This window comes from Musca vetustissima, unplaced genomic scaffold, assembly GCF_032173495.1.
Source record: "Musca vetustissima isolate MV318-11 ecotype Yass unplaced genomic scaffold, APGP_CSIRO_Mvet_v1 utg115852, whole genome shotgun sequence".
Classification (NCBI taxonomy): Eukaryota; Metazoa; Arthropoda; class Insecta; order Diptera; family Muscidae; genus Musca; species Musca vetustissima.
The window spans coordinates 18,626-45,652 of record NW_026883089.1 but is presented as its reverse complement, the minus strand read 5'-3'; the positions used below and the strand labels follow the sequence as shown (position 1 = coordinate 45,652).

Below are 27,027 nucleotides of genomic sequence, written 5' to 3'. Positions count from 1 at the left end.
AAATATTACACCGCACATTGAACGTAGCATTTTTTGAAAGGTTCTTCCTTCCCATCTTACCTGTTTTCCGCATCACCAATCAATTGACCATATTCACAATTCGCTTACCAGTTATTTTGTTTGTTTTTTTCTTTTTGGCTTCTTCATCCACAATTTGTAAACCATATATGTACGCGTATATCTGTTTGTTGTTGTTGTATTGCCAAATAGCAGAAAGGAAGGAAGAAAGGTAAGCATTTTTGTTGTTCTTTTTTTACTTAAATTTCCAAGCGGAAGTAAAAGAACAGGCATTCTAAAAAATGTCTTAAAAAAATCTAGCCACATATATTTAAATGGTGAATAAAAAGTAACTGTTGCCTCAGTTGGTGACCCTTGGTGTGTAAATGCTTCGAATTGTATTATGTAGTCAGACATTCTGTTCGGACTTCATATGTAAATCGGACCATCTAAGCTTGTCATATTACTTTTCTTTGAGAACACAGTTTATCTTCTTCTATGAGATGAGCTTATCGTCACATATATAACGTGATTCCGTGCACTACGAAAAGAGTTGCTTCTCTGCTACGAAAAGAGGTACTCTTCTTCTATAAGAAAAGTTTCTCCTTTTCTATGACAAACTATAATCTTTTTCAGTGGGAAATCTTCACAGTTTCTCTGAAAGAACATATCCCTTTTCTATGAGAACAACACCATTCCTTAGCTTTAAATTCTAGAAGAGCTTTAAATATTCCATGAGGAGAGTTTGTCCTCTTCTATTAGAAGAGTTCGCCCTCTTTCATGAGATGTGTTCGCCCTTTTCTATGAGAAAAGATCGTTCTATTCTACGAGAAAAGCTCGTCCTCTTCTCTATAAGAAGAGCTCGTTATCTCCTTTTTTAGAAGATATTGTTCTCTTCTATGAGAAGAGTTCGTCTTCTCCTATGAGAAGAACTCGTAATCTTCTATGAGAAAAGCTCGCACTCGTTTATGAGAAGAGTTTGTCCTCCTCTATGAGAAAAGCTCGCCCTCTATTATGAGAAGAGCTCGCCCTCTTCTATGTATAGATTAGTGGTGTGCAAAATAAAGTAAAGAGTAAATGCTCAGAGAGTAAAAGGAAACCGCCATAGAAATTGACTTAGTAAAAGAGAACGCAGAGAACGATACATGATAAATGTAAACAAGGGTACCAGTTACCATGCCTGCCTAGCATTAGTATAGATCAGGCATGTATAGATCATGCGTCGATGGGTAAACACATGTTCTCTTTCTTTCTCTTTACGTCAGTCGTTTTTAATGGTGAATTCTCAGTTACGCTCGTACACACTTGCTCTCAATTTATTTTTGCCCAACACTGGTATAGATCTCGTCTTCTTCTATGAGAAGATCTCGCCCTTTTCTACAAATAGATCTCGTCCTCTTTGACGAGAAGAGCTCTTCTCCTTATCTGAGAAGAGCAATTACTTTATTGTGAGAAGAGTTCTTCATCTTCTATCAGAAGAGTTCCTCCTCATCTATGAGAAGACCTGATCCCCGACTATGAGAAGAGTTCCTCCTAATATATGAGTAGACCTTCTCCCCTTCTATGGGAATACCTCCTCCGCTCCTACGGGAATAGCTCCTCTCCTCCTACGAGAAGAGCTCTTCCCTATCTTTGAGAAGACTTCCTCTTCTTTTGTGAAAAGAGTTTCTCCCTTTTTTGACTTCTGTGAGACGACTTTCTGGTGTTTCTTGAGAATACCTAATGGCCTTCAATTTGAAAATGTTATGCTTCTCTGTAAGGAAATCTTCTCGCTGCCCATTAAAATACCCTCTGCTGTTCTTCTGAAACAGAGAGACCCTCAGATCTTGTATGGGAAGAGCCTTTGCATTTCTACGAGGAGAACAACGTGTGTATGGGATGGAAAGCTTACTTCTTCTATGAACAGAAAACCATCTTCTCTTCTACGTTTTATTATATTCATTCTGCTGTTGCATTGGAAGAACCTCTACTTTTCTATGAAAAAAGAAGACATTGTTTTCATTTGTAAGAAGGATACCATATGTTCTTCTTTGAGGATAAGACCATTTGATCATCGATGATAAGACCGCCTGCTCTGCTATGAGAAGACCTTCTGGTCTTTTGCAAGAAGAGGACGCACTGCTCTTCTATGAGGAGAAGAAATTTGATTTATTAAAATATTATCTTCCCTTCTATTAGATGAATATATTCTATTTTACTATGAAAAGAAATCCCTATTCTAGGAGAAGAAGACCCTCGCGAAAAGAAAATCTTGTTCTCTTCTATAAGAAAACTATTCTCTGTTGTTTTATAAGAAAGACAAGACCCTCCATTGTGGCATGAGAATAACAAAATATGATGTACTTCTGCGAGAATAATCCCCCTGCTCTTTGTTCGTCTATGAGAAGAGGACCAATAAGATTTTTTATGTAGTGTTGGTTTTCTGAAGGTAGATCTTTTGAATTATAGCTGATTTTTTATGGTTTTATGTTAGGAGATTTTCTGGTCCACAAATGAAAGTAAATACCCATAACAATATCCCGTTTCCGGTGACCAAATTTTAATGGCCATACTTAGTGTTAATATATCATTTAATTTTTTGGAAAACTCATCACAAAAATAATAGCCGAGAAGTCATTCAACAAACAGAAGACTTCGTGAAATTAAAATGAGTTTTCATTTAACAAATTTAACGGAAGTTAAATGTACCTTTCTTGTCCAAAGCCGGTTGAAAAATGACACGCTCAAAATAGTTTTCGAAGTTTCACACGACAACTTGTTGGGGTTGAAAGTTTTACTAATGCTGTTTGCTTATTTTTAGAGTTTGACTACTCCAATTGTCATTAAAGTGGGTTAAAATAAGAGATGGGGTGATGGTAGACACTAAGGGGAACCCTACAAAAAATACTCAATGTTTTTTAATGTTTTTTTTAACATACTCATGCCTTGTCTTGTAGTTTGACCACTAGTTGTGTAGGGTATTTTCAGGTGGGTACCCCACCCGACGTATATTACACACGAATTCAACGAAGTGTAAAGTTTATGTAATTAAATAAAATTAAATGTTGCCGACGACGATAAGACAGCCAGCCACATTTATGTTTGCTGTGGACAATGTTTGTTGAGATTTTGGATTTTTATTTTTGTGTTTTTTATTTTGTTCTTCAGTTTGCTAATGTTTGGTTGCCCGTTTCAAAATTAATATGAAGTTAACAAATATTGTTATCATCAAATTGTACAAATTTGTATTTAAGGGGACCCCCCCCCCATTCTCGGGGTCAAAATTTTTGTTGATATAATTCGAATCTACACTGATTAAAGAATGTCTCTACAAAATTTCAAGTGAAAATCTCAAGAACTGTTGAAGATATATCCGATTTAGTGTGTCAGCATCAAGTGACGGCTAAAGGGTTTCTCAAACTTTAAACATTTTTTTGCGAATGGCGGGCACGATAACTCAAAAACTAATAATCCAATCGGTTCCAAATTTTGCATCGTTTCTCTGGGAGTGTATAGCTCTCGTATGAACTAGGATAAAGCCAATCGGTGAAGATCTTCCTTATTTTTAATTTGGTTTTTGGTCAAAAATCGGCGATATTTTTTCAAAGGTCCACCATTTTGTTAATTTTACAGCGAAGTCAATAATCCTAGTTCATACGAGAGCCAGACATGTACTCTTTCTAACACCGTTGGAATTTTCGGATTCCGATGTTCCAGTGAGGAGTTATCATGCCCGCCATAAAAAATAAGGACTTTTCTTTAATTACAAAAAACAACAACAAAACAATAACAAAATTTTTTTGTAAATTATTTTTCTTCTTTTTTAAATCTTCAATTATATATGTGCAAAGTTACAAACCTTAACAAGCATTGGTATTGATTTACCAGCCCATTGAAAATCTTAAAAAATTCAAATCGAGAATGGGGGGGTTCCCTTAAGCCGAAAAAGGTGAGGATAATGGGAAAACACATAACTATAATGTTGAAATTTAACAGGTCATTGACATAGTGGATTTTTGAAAAAAAAACATATTTTTTTAGAGAAATTGTATGAAGTTGGAGACCAGAGAATGGGTCTTCAACGAGTTTAAAAATTACTAGGAAAGTGTTGTATATATAGGAAGATATGAAGCGAAAGAAGTGTTTATAGACAGACAATAGACAAGTAGTTTAAAAATGTCAAGCTGAAACGTAGGGAGTAAATTGTAGACTACCACAAGCGGAGGGAGTCTGTAAGATATGCTTAAACGCAATGTACACGAGTTGGAGTCTCTTTATACTAGCCGAAGTAAATTGAGCCTAAAATGTAAAAAGGAGGTAAACACAAAAAATAGGTTCCAATATAGACATGTCGAGAAAATGATTTTAATATTACCCAACTTATGGAAAGAACATATTGAATGTAGAGTTTATTATAAACGAATCGAAGAGGAGGGAACATGTTGTCTGCAGGCAAGCTGTTTTGAATGGGTTTTACTACAGGCAATATAAATAGGAACGATTAGAATCGAAAAATTCACTATGAATATTTATACCCTACACAACTATGTTGTCAGGGTATTATAGCATTGTGCAGCCCCAAAAGTTTGTAACGCCGCAAAATATTAGTCCTAGACCCACCAAGTATACCGATCGTCTTATCTCGACTAGCTGAGTCGATCTAGACATGTGTGTCCGTCCGTCGGTCCATTGTAATTTGTAAACACAATACAGACCACAGTTATGGACCAATCTTCACGAAATTTTGTAGGAAGGGGTTTGGCCAATGAAGACCCCAATTGTTTTTGGTAAAGATCGTTTAATATTTAAGTGATGATATGGACCAAATATTTAATTTTTGTCGGTTTTTCATGTCGCTCTAGAGGCCACAAATATGACCCGAACATCGCGAAATTTTACATGGAGAAGAGGACCCTGACTTTTGTGGGAAAATTGACAAAATTTGTTTTCTATGGCGTATATATTTACTCGTGAAGCATATAGACCCGAGAAGTTTATAGTGTATCCAAGAGGAATGGTTGACCTTCAAAATGACTCCAATTACATTGTCGTATGTACTCGGATGTGGGAGTTACACACAAATATTTACAGGTGCTTACGTATTCAGATATTATTTAGTAACCCATTACCTCATTAGAGGGCGGACATATAGCGATGATCCTTTTCAAATTTTCCATAAAGTTCCAATTATGGTCAAAGAAAACGCCTATAATTTTCGATGATAATCTGATTAAAATTTTGGGATGAAGTGGACCGAAAACTTATTTTTTTGTGTGTTTTCCAGTCGAATATAGGCGAACATCACAACACAACCCACCGTGAAGGGAATCGGAATTAACATTCGAGTACCGTGGTAGTTGTGTGGGGTATCGTATGGTCGGCCCCGTCCGACTATACTGCTCCGCTCACTGGTTTATAGAATACGATATGGATTGGATGTCATTTCGTAGAAGAATTAAAGTATAAGGAGGAGGTATTCCATTATGTACAAAATCGAACTTATGGGCCGATGAGTGCAAAATTCCCAAGGGGGGCCTATCTTCACGAAATTTTGACGAGTATATTAAGAACCCTGTAGGGGTAGCAAATTCAACTTAGGTCAAGTTTTTACGATTTTTTTGCTGGTAAATCTAAAGTTCATAGGGAATATTTCGGTAAAAATCTTCTTCGCTATTATTTCCTCCAAACATAAACTAAATACATCAAGACGATTTCCAAATATTCTACAAAAGTGTGACTCATAAGATTATAGACGAGAATCGATATTCGTATGTTTTCGTTTTACACTCGATCCTACCTCAGTAAACAGATAAAGGACTCTAAAACATTTTTAGTATAAACCCCCCTTTTGTACCGGTTATAAGTCAACCGGTTAAACGAATTCGAAAGTAAACCTATTATAATGAGTTCAAGAGGAGGGGACGAACTGATTAGTAGGTTTTCTTTTTAACGAGATGATTTTTGTATAGAGCACCAAGAGTTTGTAACGCCGCGAAATATTGGTCCTAGACCCACCTTTAAGTATTCCGATCGCCATATCTCGACTAGCTGAGTCGATCTTGACATGGTCAATGAAAATCCCTATTGTTTTTGGTAAAGATCGGTTAATATTTAGGGGATGAAATGGACCAAATACTAATATTTTGTCTGATTTTCTGGTCTCTCCAGAGCCCGCAATTATGCGAATTTTTACATGGAGAAGGGGATCGGGCCAAAGAATGATAAAGATCGGTCAATATTTAGCGGGTCAAATGGAACCTGACTTTTATGTGAAAAATTACAAATTTTTTATTCTATGGCGTATATATTTACCCCTGAAGGACATAGGCCCGAGAAGTTTATAGTATATCCAAGAGGAGTGGTTGACCTTCATACCAATTATATTATCGTATGTATTCGGATGTGGGAGTTACACACAAATATTTACAGGTGCTTACGAATTCAGATATTATTTAGTAACCCATTACCACAGTAAAGGGCGGAAATATTGCGCTGATCGCTTTGAAATGTTCCATGACGTTTCAGTCAAGGACAACACCGATAATTTTCGAGGATGATGGAAAAAAGTGGACCGAAAACTTAGTTTTTAAGGGAATCTGGACAAGTACGAGTAATTAGAAGGCCTGTAATGGATATTAATACTATTTATTGACCTCCAATCGGTCAAGAGGGTGCAAATATCCCGAAAAATTCCCTAAAAGTTGGACAAATACTGATAATTGTTAGTGGGAAGATTTACTATCACACCATAACTCAAAATACCAAGTTACAGCCAAACTAATCGATTTTTTGTATTGAAAAGTCGAAGTCGACTCTTAATCATTGAGGAAATCTTAAAGTGCACTTTTCAAAATCGACTTTCGATTTTTTCATATATAATTTATTTATTAAGCAAGACAGACATTTATGGGGTCTCCAAGGACTGATAAACATGGATAAACATATATCGACCCGTAGCCCTATTTTAGAGGATATCACGACATACTATTTTTAGAATACCTTGTATACATCTTAAAGATCAATACACACTTTCAGTTCAACATTAAATTTTTATTAGACGATTGGAGTTTTTTATATTAGATCACAATTTATATATTCCATGGGAAATTGGTATTAAATTTTTATTTAAAAATCGGCCATATGGCCTTCTATTGAAGTTTCCAATACCTGAAAACACAAAAACATATATTCATATTATTGCTTCACATATTAACACAATAACATATACCGATTGTTTTTCAATCGAATTATTTAGAGTATATCGGCTATCGGTTTCATTCATTTAGTCAGTCATTCGTACATTATGGTGTAATTGAATATCAATTTCATTGACTGAAATTTCAGATACGTCTGTTCATAATTAGTTGTTTATATACAACAGAGACAAAAACTTTCACACCGGCAAACATTATTATGTATGTATGTACATAAGTATGTATGCCACTGTGTATTTTGTACGAAATATGCTTCAACTGCAATCAACTTGATCTGACCATTCGAAGTTATACAACTTTGTTTTTAGGCCGTTTTATCATCGACAACAACAACGGTAACTGCCATAACAACAATACGTCTGTCATAAAATCCAAACTTAAATAAACTGCAGAGATTCGAAGTCAGATGTGTGTGCGGGCATCATCCATAGTTGCAGTCGGTTGTTGTTTGTGAGAGACGCAATTGCAATTAAGTGTTAATTGATGGAATGTCTGAAACGAGTATTTTTGTTTTTGGTATTCAGACCAAATCTTAGAGACCAAACCACCAAAATCCGAGGATGCATTATAAGGTAAATGAATGGCTGGCTGGAATGGTGGTTGTTACAATGGACAATAAAACAGGGGAACAAAATCAAAAGTCATAGTCGTCTACAAAGTTATCGCCCATTTAGTCTGTTGACGTTTTTGGGGAGAAATTAAAAGTAAAATGTTCACATTTCAGATGAGTGATGTCCAATCCCCACTGCATGAGGGGAAGGAGGTTTACATCTTGAAAACTCCTTACGTTAAGAGTGTATTAACTCTATTTGCTTTCAATAGTATGTGCGAGATTTGGCTTTCAGCAGAGTCATGCCAATAATTCTTTGAAGTCTATAGACACAGTGGGTAGATTTATTATACTGACCAACCATCCAACCATCATCATCAGTCTCTTGGTTTAGTTTACTTTCTATTTACAGATCAAATTGTTGTGTGTATGTGTTTCTGTATGTAATATACGTATGTGTGTTTGGAAATACTTAGGATCGAGCATACATTGTTGATGAGTATCATAATATAGGGATTCCAATTTTGATTTATACTCACACGGGGAAATTTCTATTTCTTTTTAACGAGATGATTTTTGTATAGAGCACCAAGAGTTTGTAACGCCGCGAAATATTGGTCCTAGACCCACCTTTAAGTATTCCGATCGCCATATCTCGACTAGCTGAGTCGATCTTGACATGGTCAATGAAAATCCCTATTGTTTTTGGTAAAGATCGGTTAATATTTAGGGGATGAAATGGACCAAATACTAATATTTTGTCTGATTTTCTGGTCTCTCCAGAGCCCGCAATTATGCGAATTTTTACATGGAGAAGGGGATCGGGCCAAAGAATGATAAAGATCGGTCAATATTTAGCGGGTCAAATGGAACCTGACTTTTATGTGAAAAATTACAAATTTTTTATTCTATGGCGTATATATTTACCCCTGAAGGACATAGGCCCGAGAAGTTTATAGTATATCCAAGAGGAGTGGTTGACCTTCATACCAATTATATTATCGTATGTATTCGGATGTGGGAGTTACACACAAATATTTACAGGTGCTTACGAATTCAGATATTATTTAGTAACCCATTACCACAGTAAAGGGCGGAAATATTGCGCTGATCGCTTTGAAATGTTCCATGACGTTTCAGTCAAGGACAACACCGATAATTTTCGAGGATGATGGAAAAAAGTGGACCGAAAACTTAGTTTTTAAGGGAATCTGGACAAGTACGAGTAATTAGAAGGCCTGTAATGGATATTAATACTATTTATTGACCTCCAATCGGTCAAGAGGGTGCAAATATCCCGAAAAATTCCCTAAAAGTTGGACAAATACTGATAATTGTTAGTGGGAAGATTTACTATCACACCATAACTCAAAATACCAAGTTACAGCCAAACTAATCGATTTTTTGTATTGAAAAGTCGAAGTCGACTCTTAATCATTGAGGAAATCTTAAAGTGCACTTTTCAAAATCGACTTTCGATTTTTTCATATATAATTTATTTATTAAGCAAGACAGACATTTATGGGGTCTCCAAGGACTGATAAACATGGATAAACATATATCGACCCGTAGCCCTATTTTAGAGGATATCACGACATACTATTTTTAGAATACCTTGTATACATCTTAAAGATCAATACACACTTTCAGTTCAACAATAAATTTTTATTAGACGATTGGAGTTTTTTATATTAGATCACAATTTATATATTCCATGGGAAATTGGTATTAAATTTTTATTTAAAAATCGGCCATATGGCCTTCTATTGAAGTTTCCAATACCTGAAAACACAAAAACATATATTCATATTATTGCTTCACATATTAACACAATAACATATACCGATTGTTTTTCAATCGAATTATTTAGAGTATATCGGCTATCGGTTTCATTCATTTAGTCAGTCATTCGTACATTATGGTGTAATTGAATATCAATTTCATTGACTGAAATTTCAGATACGTCTGTTCATAATTAGTTGTTTATATACAACAGAGACAAAAACTTTCACACCGGCAAACATTATTATGTATGTATGTACATAAGTATGTATGCCACTGTGTATTTTGTACGAAATATGCTTCAACTGCAATCAACTTGATCTGACCATTCGAAGTTATACAACTTTGTTTTTAGGCCGTTTTATCATCGACAACAACAACGGTAACTGCCATAACAACAATACGTCTGTCATAAAATCCAAACTTAAATAAACTGCAGAGATTCGAAGTCAGATGTGTGTGCGGGCATCATCCATAGTTGCAGTCGGTTGTTGTTTGTGAGAGACGCAATTGCAATTAAGTGTTAATTGATGGAATGTCTGAAACGAGTATTTTTGTTTTTGGTATTCAGACCAAATCTTAGAGACCAAACCACCAAAATCCGAGGATGCATTATAAGGTAAATGAATGGCTGGCTGGAATGGTGGTTGTTACAATGGACAATAAAACAGGGGAACAAAATCAAAAGTCATAGTCGTCTACAAAGTTATCGCCCATTTAGTCTGTTGACGTTTTTGGGGAGAAATTAAAAGTAAAATGTTCACATTTCAGATGAGTGATGTCCAATCCCCACTGCATGAGGGGAAGGAGGTTTACATCTTGAAAACTCCTTACGTTAAGAGTGTATTAACTCTATTTGCTTTCAATAGTATGTGCGAGATTTGGCTTTCAGCAGAGTCATGCCAATAATTCTTTGAAGTCTATAGACACAGTGGGTAGATTTATTATACTGACCAACCATCCAACCATCATCATCAGTCTCTTGGTTTAGTTTACTTTCTATTTACAGATCAAATTGTTGTGTGTATGTGTTTCTGTATGTAATATACGTATGTGTGTTTGGAAATACTTAGGATCGAGCATACATTGTTGATGAGTATCATAATATAGGGATTCCAATTTTGATTTATACTCACACGGGGAAATTTCTATTTCTAATATTAAAAAATTTAGCTGAAGGTGAAGACTTATCGGATGGGCGATACAAACATATTCTCTTCACATTGCCCATAATATTTTAATAATAAACTCCACCCTCTCCAGCTCGAACACAGTCTAAAGAGACTCCCTTCAGCTCGTCTATAGAGCCTTCAGCTCGGCTATAGGGCCTTCAGCTCGTCTATAGAGACTCCCTGCTTCAGCTCGTCTATAGAGACTCCCTGCTTCAGCTCGTCTATAGAGACTCCCTGCTTCAGCTCGTCTATAGAGACTCCCTGCTTCAGCTCGTCTATAGAGACTCCCTGCTTCAGCTCGTCTATAGAGACCCCGTGCTTCAGGTCGTTTATAGAGACTCCCTGCTTCAGCTCGTCTATAGAGACTCCCTGCTTCAGCTCGTCTATAGAGAATCCGTGCTTCAGCACGTCTATAGAAACTCCCTGTTTCACCTCGTCTATAGAGACTACCTGTTTCAGCTCGTCTATAGAGACTCCCTGCTTCAGCTCGTCTATAGAGACTCCCTGCTTCAGCTCGTCTATAGAGACTCCGTGCTTCAGCACGTCTATAGAGACTCCCTTCAGCTCGTCTATAGAGACTCCCTTCAGCTCGTCTATAGAGACTCTCTTCAGCTCGTCTATAGAGACTCCCTTCAGCTCGTCTATAGAGACTCCCTTCAGCACGTCTATATAGAGACTCCCTTCAGCTCGTCTATAGAGACTCCCTGCTTCAGCTCGTCTATAGAGACTCCTTGCTTCAGCTCGTCTATAGAGACTCCCTGCTCCAGCTCGTCTATAGAGACTCCCTTCAGCACGTCTACATAGAGACTCCCTGCTTCAGCTCGTCTATAGAGACTCCCTGCTTCAGCTCGTCTATAGAGACTCCCTGCTTCAGCTCGTCTATAGAAACTCCGTGCTTCCGCACGTCTATAGAGACTCCCTGTTTCACCTCGTCTATAGAGACTCCCTGTTTCAGCTCGTCTATAGAGACTCCCTGTTTCACCTCGTCTATAGAGACTCCCTGTTTCAGCTCGTCTATAGAGACTCCCTGCTTCAGCTCGTCTATAGAGACTCCCTGCTTCAGCTCGTCTATAGAGACTCCCTGCTTCAGCTCGTCTATAGAGACTCACTAAGGCTCTCCTATAAAGAAATCCTCTAGTTCGTCTATAGAGACTTCCTTCAGCTCGTCTATATAGACTTCATTCAGCTATTCTATAGAGGCTCCATTCAGCTCGTCTATAGAGACTCCCTAAGGCTTGTCTATGGAGACCCCCTTCACTACGTTTATAGAGACTCCTTTCAGCTCACAAATAGAGACTCCCTTAGCTCGTCTATTGAGGTTTTCTTCAGCTCGACTATAGAACCTATGATGTCATATAGAAACATTCTTCTTCTATTCCCTGTAACAACTCTCTATAGAGAATTCCTTCATTTTCTAGCAATCCCATACTATTCCAACACGGAATCTCTAATCATTAAGAAAGGTAATCCGGCTTCCAATTTTTCTAAATACAAATAAAGGGTTTTCTCATCGATGGAGAGTTGTTCGAAACAGAGATGAAAACTAATCGGCAGTTGGAATACAAAAACAACCATCATCCGATCATGGATATGCAAAAATATTACCGCCAATAAAGATGAAGATCAGAATATACCTACCTACATTTGTAAAATTGTAAATGTGAATACCCTCCCCCTTATCTCCTTCATCAGTCAGCTATTGAGCAACGAACACATGAAGTGAAATTAATTTTATTTACATGCAATGTAAAGTTTTGTTGTTTTTTTATAAATTACCGGCTTTTTCCATGTTTGTCTCTCCGGGTAAAGACAGACAACCCATAGACGTTGTATGTCGTACAGTTCAATACGTGTGTCTGCCACATAAAGATGCCTTTCCATTGTGTTGGATGGATGTACGTACTCGATTACATGCTACACCACCGCAAATGAGTATCGTTTATGGCCATAAGCTAGCTAGCCAACCAAACAAACAGCCGGCCAACGTCCAAGAAAAGTTATGATTTCAATGGAAACTCCAAGACTTACTTTGTGTTATGATCGCTCATACAATATTTGCCTTTGGGTTGTTGTATGTCCAGTTTTCTTTTGCCATAATCGATCATTCGGTACTGGGCTGGGTGGGGAGATTGGTTGTTTTTGTTGTCTGCCAGCATCTGAATGTGGCACAATTGGAAAAACTTAAGGCAAAATGAGAAAGAGATATAAACTAAAGTAACACACAAAAATGTCTATACATTTCTTGTTTCAATGGCTTATGGCGACAGCCATAACTTGGGGAGATGCTCGAAGTTAAAAATTGTTGTGTCTACAACATGGCTTTAGTTGTCGTAATAGAAACACAATTTTTATTTCGTTTTGTTTTTATATTCCATATTTGCAGATCATATCTTATTGGTTTTCAATAATTGATTATGGTCTGTTCGCAGATTTGTTGTTGTATGCGATTTCATTCATAGTTTTTTTTTTCATAGAAATTTTGACAAATTTTCCGAATGACTCATTGGGAATGCTGCTTTGTGTGTGTGAACTGGATTTGTGGAGGAAAGTCGATTTCATTGAATATTGGAATTTTATACACTGCACAACTATGTAGTCAGGATATTATAGCTTTGTGCAATACGATACAATCCACTGTTATGGACCAATTGGGATGGGTTCTGGTCAAAGAAGACCCCTATTTTTTTGGTAATGATCAGTTAATATTTAGGGGATGAAATGGACCAAAAACTTTATTTTTGGCCTTTTTTCTGGTCGCTCTAGAGGCCACAAATATGACAGATCGAAGGGTCTGGCCTTAGAATAAGCATGACAGTTCTGATGATGATCGGTCAGTATTTAGCGGATTTGTAAAAAATGACAAAATTTATATTCTATGGTGAAAATATTTACTTCCGAGGGTCATAGACTCGAGAAGTTTATAGAATATATCCTTTAAATTGATACCAACTTTATTGTTGTATGTACTCGGATGTGGGAGTTATACGTAAATATTTTAAGATGTCTATGTGTTATGATATTGTTTAGAATTACTATTACCCCGCTAGAGGGCAGAAATGTCGCACTGACCGCTTTGAAATTGTACATGAAGTTCTTGTTAATGTCAAGGATGACGCATATAATTTTCGGTGTTGTTGAGAATGATATTTAGGGGATGCAAAGAACCAAAAACTTTATTTTTGTCCGATTTTCTAGTCTCTCTAGAGGTCATTATTGTATGCAGAACGTTACATATTTTACACTGTGAAGGGGATCGGACCAAATACTTAGAACGGCTGTTTATTGACCGGCCATCAAATATTCTGAGGGTCAAATCAACCAAAGCCCAAATTGATAAAATTTTTATTTTATGGCGTAAATATTCACCTCGGAAAACAATATTTGGAAAATATGCCAGGGTTAGAATGTGGAGGTGTTGAACTATAATCTACAAAGAAATATTTCCCAGGCTCAGAATATACAACCCCAGAAATTTACATTTTCGTGGGAGTTGTGTAGGGTGTCATATGGTCGGCCCCGTCCGACTATACGGCTCCGCTGACTTGTTTTATATATACAACCCCAGAAATTTACATTTTCGTGGGAGTTGTGTAGGGTGTCATATGGTCGGCCCCGTCCGACTATACTGCTCCGCTGACTTGTTTTAAATACCTTTCAAGAATTCATTTCATTAACTACCAACTTTCTATAGAGAACTAATTGATCTATTAATCACATTCTTCCTCGTTCGTACATTTGTAATGGACCACATTTTCAGTTGTCAACTATAAAAGTGATCCTCCGTCGTCTGTTAAAATCCCGATAGATCTCGCAGTATTTAAGACGGAGCTCGAAATTTTGGAAATATATTTCTACTGCATCTAGCATGTTTTATATTGAAGATCGCATTTTCGATATGTTGACGACTCTAAGGATTTTTTTACATTTCGAATTCTTAGTGAGTAGAAAATATTTTCTTAAACATTTTTGAGTATCCTGCGTTCTTGATGGGAAGAAAAAAATTTTTTAAAGGATTATCCAGAATGATTTATAATATTTTTAAGGCGAAAAACCATTGGGCAGCAGACCAGATGGTCAAAATGCGCTAATATAAGAACTCGCAGTGTGATGTGTCACTCAGAATTGACCATCCTACGTTGCTCAAGTGAAACAGTCATCTGAGCAACCAGACGAACATTTGCTTCGAAGTTCTTGTCGCACAAATAACTTTCCTTGAATTTGGTTCATCTTTGAAGACCCACACGCTCGATTGCTGTTTTGTTCCAGGATCATACGTATATATTTATGATTCGCTAACTCATCCGATGATTTGGAATTTCTGAATATATTTGCACTAATCAGAACACGCATGGTTTTGATCATGTCATGTCATGTACGCTGGTGGTAGAAATCCCCGATAATGACGGCCGTTTTGGACGGCCTTTGAACGAGTGTGGGTCACGTCGTGGTTTTTGATGGATGCAGGATAGGATATTGCTTCATCACAGTACAGATTAATGTCTATTGAACATTCTTGTCATGATCATCCACATCGAAAGTTGTAAAATGAAAAAGCAAATTAACTTTCCAAAGGAAATGTCAAATGGCGCCCGACAGTTCAGTTCAGATGTGTATATGGGAGCTCTCGTGCTCATTCTTCTTCGTCCCGTTGTACATAGTAGACACGCATAGTTAGTTTTGCGATTTTTATAATACATTCTTCTTCAGTTCATCTATAAAAGAGTTCCCCGTCTTAGAAACCTTCTTCATCAGCTTTTTTATAATCGACATACCTTTTCGCTCACAACCAATTTTCCCTCTTGTGTGGAAAATAAATCATTTTTCCCCTTTTTGGTTAGTTCTTTATTTTTTCCTAGTAGTTATTAACAGTTATTTATTAAAATGTCAACATTTTTGAATAGAATTTTAATTGTTGTCTTATTTTTAATTATGGAAATTGTTAGTGTTTTCATTACGTGGTTGTTGTCCATTGTGGGAGTGCCTGGTCAAGAATGTGGTTTGGCTGACAATTAAAATAACAATGTTGAGAAAAAGACCTTATAAACAATTGTTTTCATAATAAGTTTAATAAAGAATGAGAGTTGAGAATGGAAAGTTACGGTTATTTGCTTGGGTGTAGAGCAGGGGTGCTCAAAAAGTTCTCAAAAAGTAGAAGTGAGATGAACTGCAATGCTTCAAGAAAAAACCAGTAAGGAAAGTAATAAAGTCGGACGGGGCCGACTATATGATACCCTTCACCACTTTGGGTATATTCAACAGATGAATCCTAACAGACGTCACATTTTTAAAAGGAAGGAAATGGGATCCATAAACATTTCATTCTGCAACCGATATAGAAGCTATATCTAAATCTGAACCGATTTCAGGAAACTTAACACACATCATTCTAGGCCTAATTCAATACGATATATAGGGACTTTGGTGGACCATTTACATTAGATCGGACGAAAATATATATGGGAACTATATTTAAATCTGAACCGATTTTCACGAAACTTTGCACACATCATTCTAGACCTAATTCATTATGCTTTGCCAAATTTCGTGCAAATCGAAAGATATGTAGGGACTTTGGTGCACCATTTACATTAAATCGGACGAAAATATGTATTGGAGCTATATCTAAATTTGAACCGATTTCCACGAAACTTAACACACATCATTCTATACCTAGTTCATTATGCTGTGCCAAATTTCGTGCAAATCGAAAGATATATAGGGACTTTGGTGCACCATTTACATTAAATCGGACGAAAATATATATGGGAGCTAAATTTAAATCTGAACCGATTTTCACGAAACTTTGCAAACATCATTCTAGACCTAATTCATTACGCTGTGCCAAATTTCGTGCAAATCGAAAGATATATAGGGACTTTGGTGCACCATTTACATTAAACGAACGACGAAAATATATATGGGAGCTATATCTAAATCTGAACCGATTTTCACGAAACTTGGCAGACATAATTCTAGACCAAATTTCGTGCAAATCAAAAGATTTCCAGGGACTTTAGTGGACTATTTACCTAAAATCGGGCGAAGCTGTATATGGAAGTTATATCTAAATCTGAACCGATTTTCACGAAATTTTGTACCCACCATTCTAGACCTTATTCATCACGTTGTGCTAAATTTCGTGCAAATCGAAAGATATATTGGAACTTTGGTTCGCCATTTTCCTTAAATCGGACGAAAATATATATGGGAGCTATATCTAAATCTGATCCGATTTTTCCCAGTTTCAATAGGGTTCGTCCTTGGGCCAAACAAATGAGCTGTTCCAAATTTCATCCAAATCGGATCATAAATGCGACATGTACTTTGTTTACAATTTAACATGGACAGACGGACGGACATGCATAAATCGACTCAGAAAGTGATTCTATGCATATACAAAGACATAATACCCTGTACCACAGTGTGGTGAAGGGTATAAAGAGAACGAGTTTACTATTCACCATGCGATAGCAGCACTGGGGTAGAAAGATAAAAAAATGTTTCAAATATAATTGTGTTATTAAATTTATGTATAAAAATACAATGCACACATAAGTAGATATTATTATTAAGATAGATATTATTAATGTTTAATTAAATATAATGACAAATTTTTGGTATTAATCATTATGTAAATAAAAAGTTGGGGAATTGATGCAGATTTTACTATATTCGATGTTAATAACTCTCTTTTTCAATCACACCTATTAAACACATAACGAAATTAAAAAAAAAAAACCACCAGCTATATAAACATATTTAATTATGAATGACTAGATGACTGACTGATGACTGTCTGGCAAAGAAACTAAACAATGCATTGAATAGCTTCTCACACATAAAATAAAAATTAATTTTATGTGAAAGTTCGTGGCAACATTCATGGGATGATTACTTTTATTGTTTTCTTTTATTGTTTATTATTAACAATATATTTATTTTTTTTGTAATACTCAACTCTTTTCATCCTGTGATTAAAATAATTACAACACCATTATCTTATTTGTTAAGCAAATTTTTATAAATTCCTTTTGAAATACAACTTTTCATTGATTGAAGAAATCATAATTAAATGCATGACAATGCATTTGTGTGTGTGAGAGAGATGATTGTTATATTCAGACACACACATGTACTTTGAGAAATTAATTATAAAAGTAATAATAATAACCAGAAATATATGTGATGTGAGGTTGCAACCACTATGGTTATATTAAATAGCATTATTAACATGAAATTGGATGAAATAAAATATGTGATATTTATCTAAATGTGAATCGGACTAGATCTATCCATAAACATGTCATTCGTTTGGGACAAAAGTATGAAAATCGACTTCAAACAAATATCAATAGGTCATCCGTTGGGCTTTGTCTGTACTTCTAGAAAACGTAACTACGTTATTCTAGGCTCAATTTTGTACGTTGTGCACAATTTGATGTCAATCTGACAAACATGAGGAGTTTGATGTACAATTTACTTAAAATCGGACGAAAGTATATATAGAAGCTATACCCAAATATGAAACGACTTCAACGAAACTTGTCACACGTTAAGTTATACTAATTTCGGTACGTTTAGTTCCTATTAGCCATATATTGGTTTCTTGGTGCGTGAATTACTTCATATCAGCTATATCTAAATCCCAACCGATTTTTACGAACACACAAAATTCTGGACTAAATTCAGGACGCTATGCAACATAAGAACTTTGGCACATAATATCGGACGAAAAAAATATATATAGATCTGAACCGATTTTCACGAAACTTGGCAGACATCGCTCTACGCTCAATTCAATACGTCATGCCAAATTTCGTACAATTCGAAAGATATATAGGGACTTTGGTGCACCATTTACATGAAATCGGAAGAAACTATATATGGGAGCTACATCTAAATATGGACCGATTTTCACGAAATTAGGCAGACATCATTCTAGACTTAATTCAGTACGCTGTGCCGAATTTCATGCAAATCGAAAGATATAGGAGACTTTGGTGCCCCATTTACCTTAAATCGGACGAAACTATATATGGGAGCTATATCTAAATCTGAACCGATTTTCTCGAAACTTGGCACATATCATTCTGGACCTAATTCAGTACTCTGTGCCAAATTTCATGCAAATCGAAAGATATAGAGGGACTTTGGTGCCCCATTTACATTAAATCGGACGAAAGTATATATGGGAGCTATATCTAAATCTGAACCGACTTTCTCGAAACTTGGCACATATCATTCTGGACCTAATTCAGTACTCTGTGCCAAATTTCATGCAAATCGAAAGATATAGAGGGACTTTGGTGCCCCATTTACATTAAATCGGACGAAAGTATATATGGGAGCTATATATAAATCTGAACCGACTTTCTCGAAACTTGGCACATATCATTCTGGACCTAATTCAGTACTCTGTGCCAAATTTTATGCAAATCGAAAGATATAGAGGGACTTTGGTGCCCCATTTACCTTAAATCGGACGAAAATATATATGAAAGCTATATCTAAATCTGAACCGATTTTTCCCAATTTCAATAGGGTTCGTCCTTGGGCCAAATAAACGACGTGCCAAATTTCATCCAAATCGGATTATAAATGCGACCTGTACTTTGTTTACAATTTTACATCTACAGACGGACGGACGGACTTGCATAAATCGACTCAGAAAGTGATTCTATGCATATTCTCAAAAGGAACCATGTGCCTATCTCGTTTCCTTTTGCCTGTTACAAACATATGCACAAAGACATAATACCACACAGTGTGGTGAAGGGTATAAAAAATTTCAGAAATTTTATGATTATGATTTATTAAGAACTGTAAAACTATCTTAAAATGCAAACATGTAGGAAATTTCCAATTTTGGGAAATTTTGGTGTGTATTGTTCTTTGGGATTGGACATTTCGCAAAGGTTATTATACCCTACACAACTATGTTGTCAGGGTATTATAGCTTTGTGCAGCCCCAAGAGTTTGTAACGCCGCGAAATATTGGTCCTAGACCCACCTTTAAGTGCCGATCGTCATATCTCGACTAGCTGAGTCGATCTAGACATGTGTGTCCGTCCGTCCGTCTGTCCATTATATTTTGTAAACACGATACAGGCCACAGTTATGGACCAATCTTCACGAAATTTTGCACGTAGGATGGGTTCTGCTCAATAAAGACCCCTATTGTTTTTGGTAAAGATCAGTTAATATTTAGTTGATGAAATGGACCAAAAACTTTATTTTTGTCTGTTTTTCTGGTCACTCCAGAGGCCGCAATTGTAGCCCGAACATCGCGAAATTTTACATGGAGAAGGGGGTCGGGCCAAGGAACAAGCATACCTGTTTTGATAAAGATTGGTCAATATTTAGCGGGTCAAATGGACCGTGACTTTTGTGTGAAAAATTACAAAATTTGTATTCTTTGGCGTATATATTCACTCCTGAAGGACATAGACCCGAGAAATTGATAGTATATCCAAGAGGAGTTGTTGACCTTTAAATTGATGCCAATTATATTGTCGTATGTACTCGGATGTGGGTATTACACTTAAATATTTACGGGTGCTTACATATTCAGACATTATTTAGTAAACCATTACATCACTAGAGGGCGGAAATATATAGGATGTGATGCAAATGTGGTATACCCATTTGTTTTTAGATTGCCAAATTTTTATTTTTTATCCGATTAAATTGAAATTTTGCACTTAACATGCTACATGTGTTGTCTTTCCATGTATCAATTTGAAAATAATATTATTCTAACAATTTAAGAGATATTTGAGAAAATATTAGAAATTCCATAAAAAACTATTTTAAAAAAAGTGCAGGTAATGTGGTATACCACATGATGTTAATGTGGTATAGTATAATTTTCACTTCCAATTGATATCTTATATAATTTATTGTTTTTAATGAATGCGAATTAGCTCGAGATTTATGTCTGTTAAGATTTTTAACGGATACGTTGAGTGGAACTTAAATTTTTATTATATAATAATGTCTACACATGTCAATATTTAATTTTTGTATGGAGAAGTTTTTAAAACTCATAGCCTTTGTTTTTCATCCTTGTGATTCATGGTAGACCCTCGTAGAGTACAAATGTTTCACATAGTAATGAGATTTTGTCTAGTGCTGGCCTTTTTTCATGCAGAATCAAGGTATACCACATTACCTACACTTGTGTTTACTGAAGAAATGTCTAGTTTTTTTTTCCAAATTGGTGATTATGTGGTGCAATCGCGCATATTATTTGATTTTTAGTTCATACTGATTATTTTAATGCTTTAGTAATAACGATTAAAGTACATCCGTAAAACAAAAAATTATTTTTAAACTTCAACCGAAAAAAAGTCAATTTCATGAAAAATTTTATTTTTGGTACTGATTCTCAACGTGATTTAAATAAATTAAACAGGTCATTGCTATCTTTTTTTTTTGAGAACAGCAAACTATAGAACATGTTTTAGTTATTCTAAAATTTTAAGTTTACAAAAAAAGTGACTATACCACATTACCAACCTATACCACATTTGCATCACTTCCACTAGCGCTGATCGCTTAGAAATTTTTCATGAGGATCCAGGCATGGTCAAGGACAATGCCTATAATTTTCAATTATGATCAGATAATAATTTGGGATGAATTGGACCGAAAACTTAATTTGTTTATGTTTTTTTCGAGTCGATTGAAAGCCGAACATCACAACAAACCCACGGTGAAGAGAATCTGGACAAGTAATTAGAAGGGGTGAACTGAATATTTGTAATATTTGTTAACCTCTAGTCGGTCAAGAGGGTGCAAATACCGCGAAATATTGCCCAAGCTCAGAATATAGAACCACACAAAGTTAGGTTTTCGTGGAAGTTTTGTAGGGTATCATATGGTCGGCCCCGTCCGACTATACTGCTCCGCTCACTGGTTATACCGTACTTTTGTATAAAAATGTGGGTCTTAAGTCTTATAATAAGTCAATGCAATCGAGAGGACTACACTATACTGGACGTAGCTGAGCCAAAATTAATTTAGTTTGTGTATGCAGCTGAACACGCTTCAGGCTCCGTCGACGAAATTTACTATATTCAATTAGCACGTCGGCAACTACAATAGTGTGAATGCTTTTCAGACCTGCTCGATATGGACTTTGATCTAGATGCTCACTTTTTAACGTTGTATCTACCTCTCTCTACATCACGATTTTCTCTGAAGCACTGAGGCAGTTACTCCAACGAAGGCGTATTGCTATGTTGAAGTAAGGGAAGAATCTTTGTCTCCTCATGTATATGGTGGAGAGGTGTCATGAGGAGGCACCCTGTTGCAGTTCTCAGGCTACGTTCTGACAGATATTCGCGGAACACACTTACCAATAACAGTCCTGATGGCGTGGAACACTGTTGTTGTGCTGTGTTGCTTACCGAACCCATGCTGATAGAAACTGGATAGCTTTCTCTAATGATGTGGAGAAACAATGCCTCAATGTGTGCCGCTATGGGTGACAAAGTGGGATCGTCCTGTATTAGCCACCTTTGTTAGCATTCTTTAGTCAACTTCTGGCTCATCCAGCTGTTTCACCATTACTACGTCAGCGTTAGGAAACAGCACATTAGATGATTTAGCGCTACGGTTAAAAATTTCAACATAACGCATTGAAAACTGTGGGTGTGCCTCCTCGACGGGAAGAGATTTTATACAACGTATCGGTTAAAATGACCTGCAGATCTGATCAGTCACAATTTCGTCGTTAAATGGGACTGAGGTCATCACCATCCTTCTTACCAGGGTTCTAGAGGGACTTAACCGTTGCTCACTTTTTGCTTATTCCGGTTCCTACCCATTTCGATTTTCTATTTTTAATGAAAGATGATGAAGAAATAAAAGAAGAAATATGATTTAATAAAGCGGTCTGCTGTTGTAGAAAATTATACGGAGATGGTCTGATCCAAGTGAAAAGACAAGCTGCCAGTCAACCTTTCCCCCTTATTCTGGAGGGGGTATCCTCATTCATCGTGCGAAACATGAAGCTATCAATTTGCTCTGTCAGCCCTGTTCCCTCTGGTTATTACCTTGGACGGTATAACAAAATTCATGGTTTCATGGGCCTTCTATATATATCTAATGTTAGCGGTTAACAGATTTTTATCGGTGATATATGAACCTGAACTTCGACAGTGCCACACTGTAACATTCCATGAATGGGTCACTAGAGTCTGGCTCAATCGGAATGCTAACCCTCATCTCCATTACTGGTTCGATACTTTCTCTGAACATAGTAGAACGCGATCAATATATCATTCGGACTCATAAAATCCGCTATCTCAAATATTTTCCTCCAAGACAGTTGCAACTAATTTTAAGAACTGATTCACAATCACGAGTAGGAACTGGAACTTATGGTGTTAAATGCTGCAGGTTGTGTTCCTTTTGAGGAGACTGCGGTAGACTCGCAACCGAGCCAAACTCGAATAGCTCCTGAAAGTCGCTCACTTCCTAATTCCCATTTCCTCTCACCGACACAGGCTTGTGGTGAGTGATGTTCAAGCAAACAGAACCATGGTCTAGGGTTTTGTCGGATCAAACATTCCGGAATATGTTTCTCTCAAAACAGATATAACTGGGGTGGCAGCCACTGGCCGTGTAGTATCGGGTCAATTCGAAATCGTAGAACTCGATGCCGTGGGATTGTCTATGTAGCTTCAAGGTGTGACTGTCGACGACTTTCATCGGCAGAAAATGCTTTTGAAGCGTTCTTCGGCAAATGTTTTTTTTTGCAGACACATATCGCATCATTTATATATGTCGGTCTTGCCGAAAATGAGCAATATATACATCACACTTCAAAAGGGGAGCTTCCAGAATGAAAAGTCCCATCTTCAAAACTAAGAGTGATAAAAATACTACGATGTGTAAAGTTTAAAACAATTTGGATAATATGAGGTTTATACATTTTCTAAATAATAACAATTCTTTCGAACTTAATTTAAGTCTGGAACAAATATTTCAATGTGAAATTAATTTATTATAAATAAATAATCGCATTTTACATTAATATGCCACAAATATATACACTAGCCCTCGTAGGGTGTAGACTATAAAAATCTATGTTAAAATTTACAGTCAGATTTTATATTTTCCTCTTTCGATGTTATACCAAAATAATTATTTAATGTCATTGACTGAGCGGACATTTAAAGCTCCGCACTTAATTAAGCTACTTAAAGGTCATTAACTGTTTCTTGCCCAACAACAATAGTGGACATAAGCACTTCTTTAAACTTTTTCGTCTTCAATTTTATTTTTCTTTACAAGTTCTTAATTTAATTATTTTCTCTCTCTTCTTTTAGGTTGTCGTTCTAGTTTAATTGGAATAGTGGAGCATTACCAAAAATGGGCACAAAGATCGAATACGTGGACACGACGCAAATCTATGCGACGAAATATATCCGGAACTCAAAAGCCATTGCCGTGCTGTGGGCCATATTTACGATATGCTATGCCATTATTGGTATTGTGGCATTTGTAACACCAGGTAAATTGATTGGCCATCTTGGTATTACTTCTATCAGTGTTGTTGTTGTACATGACCGATATATATGATTGTTGCAATTGTTTTCATTTATCTAAACAGACAAATATTTCTAAAATGTATTTTTCTTTTTTTGTATACATTGTTGCACATAACTTTTGGAATTTTTGTGTGCAAACGATTAGCGTTTTGTGAAATTGTCACGTTTTACAGTTTTATGGATTGGTTGGTGTCCGAGCCGTTAGGAGTTGGTTTTTGTACGGAAATCTAAATTTAAAAAAGATCACAGTAAATGTTATATAAATGCGAAACAAATTGATAAATGAGTGAAGAGAAAAAAACAACAACAATCTTAAAAATAAGGAAATAATTTGTCATTTTTATGCACCGCGGTTTGTGTTGTTATTTGTCAAAATTTGTTAATGTCTTATCTGGGTCATTCGTTAATCTTCGCCATGGGAGATATACAATCACTTATGTCACATAATGATGAAGTTAATGGTTAACCAAAGATAATTCCTATCTTTTTTTGTTAAATGACTGAAAATCTAGGAGGTTTTATTTCAGCATTTTTTGACAAAATAATCAATAACTAGTCTTCACCCCTCACCAAACTACCAAATTTCACTATGCAACAAAATGAAGTTCATTGTATGGTGTGAGGACATTGTCTTTTGGGAATTAAAGTCCTTGGCGAGTATATAAGTTTCTGAGTTAAGGCGCGACAAATTTTTTTTTTGGACAAACATTTAAAAAAAATATTTATACCCTGCACAACTATGTTGAAGACCGGTTAACACCGCGAAATATTGGTCCTAGACCCACTTTTAAGTATACCGATCGTTATATCTCGACTAGCTGAGTCGATCTAGACATGTGTGTCCGTCCGTCTGTCCATTATAATTTGTAAACACGATACAGGCCACAGTTATGGACCAATCTTCACGAAATTTTGCATGTAGGATTGGTTCTGCCCAATGAAGACCGGTTAATATTTAGGGGATGAAAAGGACCAAAAACTTAATTTTTGTCGGTTTTTCTGGTCGCTCCAGAGGCCGCAATTATGGCCCAAACATCGCGAATTTTTGCATGGAGAAGGGGATCGGGCCAAAGAATAAGCATGTCTGTTTTGATGAAGATCGGTCAATATTTCGCGGGTCAAATGGACCCTGACTTTTGTGTGAAAAATGACAAAATTTGTATTCTATAGCGTATATATTTACTCCTGAAGGACATAGACCCAAGAAGTTGATAGTATATCCAAGAGGATTGGTTCACCTTTAAATTGATACCAATTATATTGTCGTATGTAATCGGATGTGGGAGTTAAAGGTAAATAATTTCAGGAGCTTACGTATTCATATATTATTTAGTAACAAATTACCACAATAAAGGGGGAAATATAGCGCTCATCGCTTTGAAATTTTCCTTGTGGATTAAGGTATGGTCAAAGACAACGCCTATAATTTTCTGTGATGATCAGATTTAAATTTTGGGATGAAGTGGACCCACAACTAATTTTTTTTTTTTTCGAATCGATCTACTGGGCACAAAACCAAAAATCACAACAAGTAAATCTGGACAAGTAATTAGAAGGGCTGTACAGAATACTCGTAATATTCGGAAAATATGTCAGTGTAAGGAAGAGGTGCTTTTGATCTCTAATCGGTCAAGAGGGTGCAAATATCACGAAATATTAATCAGGCTCGAAATAAACATACGCAAAAGTTAGAGTTCCGTGGTAGTTGTGTAGGGTATAATATGGTCGGCCCGTCCGACTATACTGCTCCGCTCACTGGTTTACTTTTGAGATGAGATGTCTTCAGTCAAATGAGGAATATTTTTGTAAAACATATGCTTCTTCTATTTTGAATCCTATTGCATTTTTCGTCTATATATACTTGAACCGTCAACAAAATAAAACAAGACAAGTTTTTTTTTGACATTCAATTATTCTAAAAATTTCGCTCATATGATTTCCTTTTGGGTTCTCAATGTACTCGCCCTGAGGGATGAACAACAGAAGGAGTTGTCCATCCCCAAAAAGTCTTTTTTTTTGTGTTATATGTAGACATGAATAATTACATGAATATGACACGACAAAAAAGTGTTTCATCGAGATATCTGGTATAGACCCCAATTTTCTTTGGGAAAAGTCCGTTTCAAAATATTTGGAGTCGTTTTAAAAATGTTTGTCCTTACGTCTTCCTGTCTAGAACCTAGGCACGTTAACTCTTGAATGGAGTTACCGAGTTTATACCATTTTTTTCTTCCAAATTTAAATCATGTTGGAAGGTAGGGAATGTCGGTCCACTCCTTCCGATACCTACCGTCCAAAATTATAAAAAAATTTCAGAAAAATATCAAAACAAAATAGTATCACATTGATGTCCGATTATGACACCCTTTCTGGAAACTCTCATACAAATTTTGAAAATTAGTAAATCGTATACGAAGCGAATTGTGCAAAATTTGGATCAGCCTGATAAATTTTGCACAACGTACTATTTAAGCAAACCTACGTTTAATCTGTAGAAGGAATCTATTGGTGCAATTCTTCCAGTACCTCCCATACAATGTCTCAAAATTTGGATAATTAGGAAATTTTATAAAAAGGTTGTTGAGAATCCGAATTGATTCAAACTTTGCACGTGCTGTGGGCCATCAAGTCCGATGATGGGACCCATCCACCTACTCCACAAAAGGTGTGATCGATCGATGGTAATAGTAATATTTTTACGAAACCGACATTAAATGGAAATGGGCCTATTGTGCCACCCCTTATGGAACCTCCTCTTCAGATTGTTAATATTT

At 36.1% G+C, this 27,027-nt stretch overlaps 1 protein-coding gene across 1 annotated transcript in view; it reads left to right on the top strand.

The window, feature by feature from the left end:
- Positions 1–220: 220 nt before the first annotated feature.
- Positions 221–27,027, top strand: part of LOC133329846 (LHFPL tetraspan subfamily member 3 protein-like) — a 31,404-nt gene continuing 4,597 nt past the window's right edge. The window contains exons 1-2 of the mRNA XM_061538312.1: positions 221–229; positions 24,045–24,216. Coding sequence (XP_061394296.1) covers positions 24,075–24,216 — 142 coding nt within the window. The 5' untranslated portion in view covers positions 221–229; positions 24,045–24,074. The remainder of the gene's footprint in view (positions 230–24,044; positions 24,217–27,027) is intronic.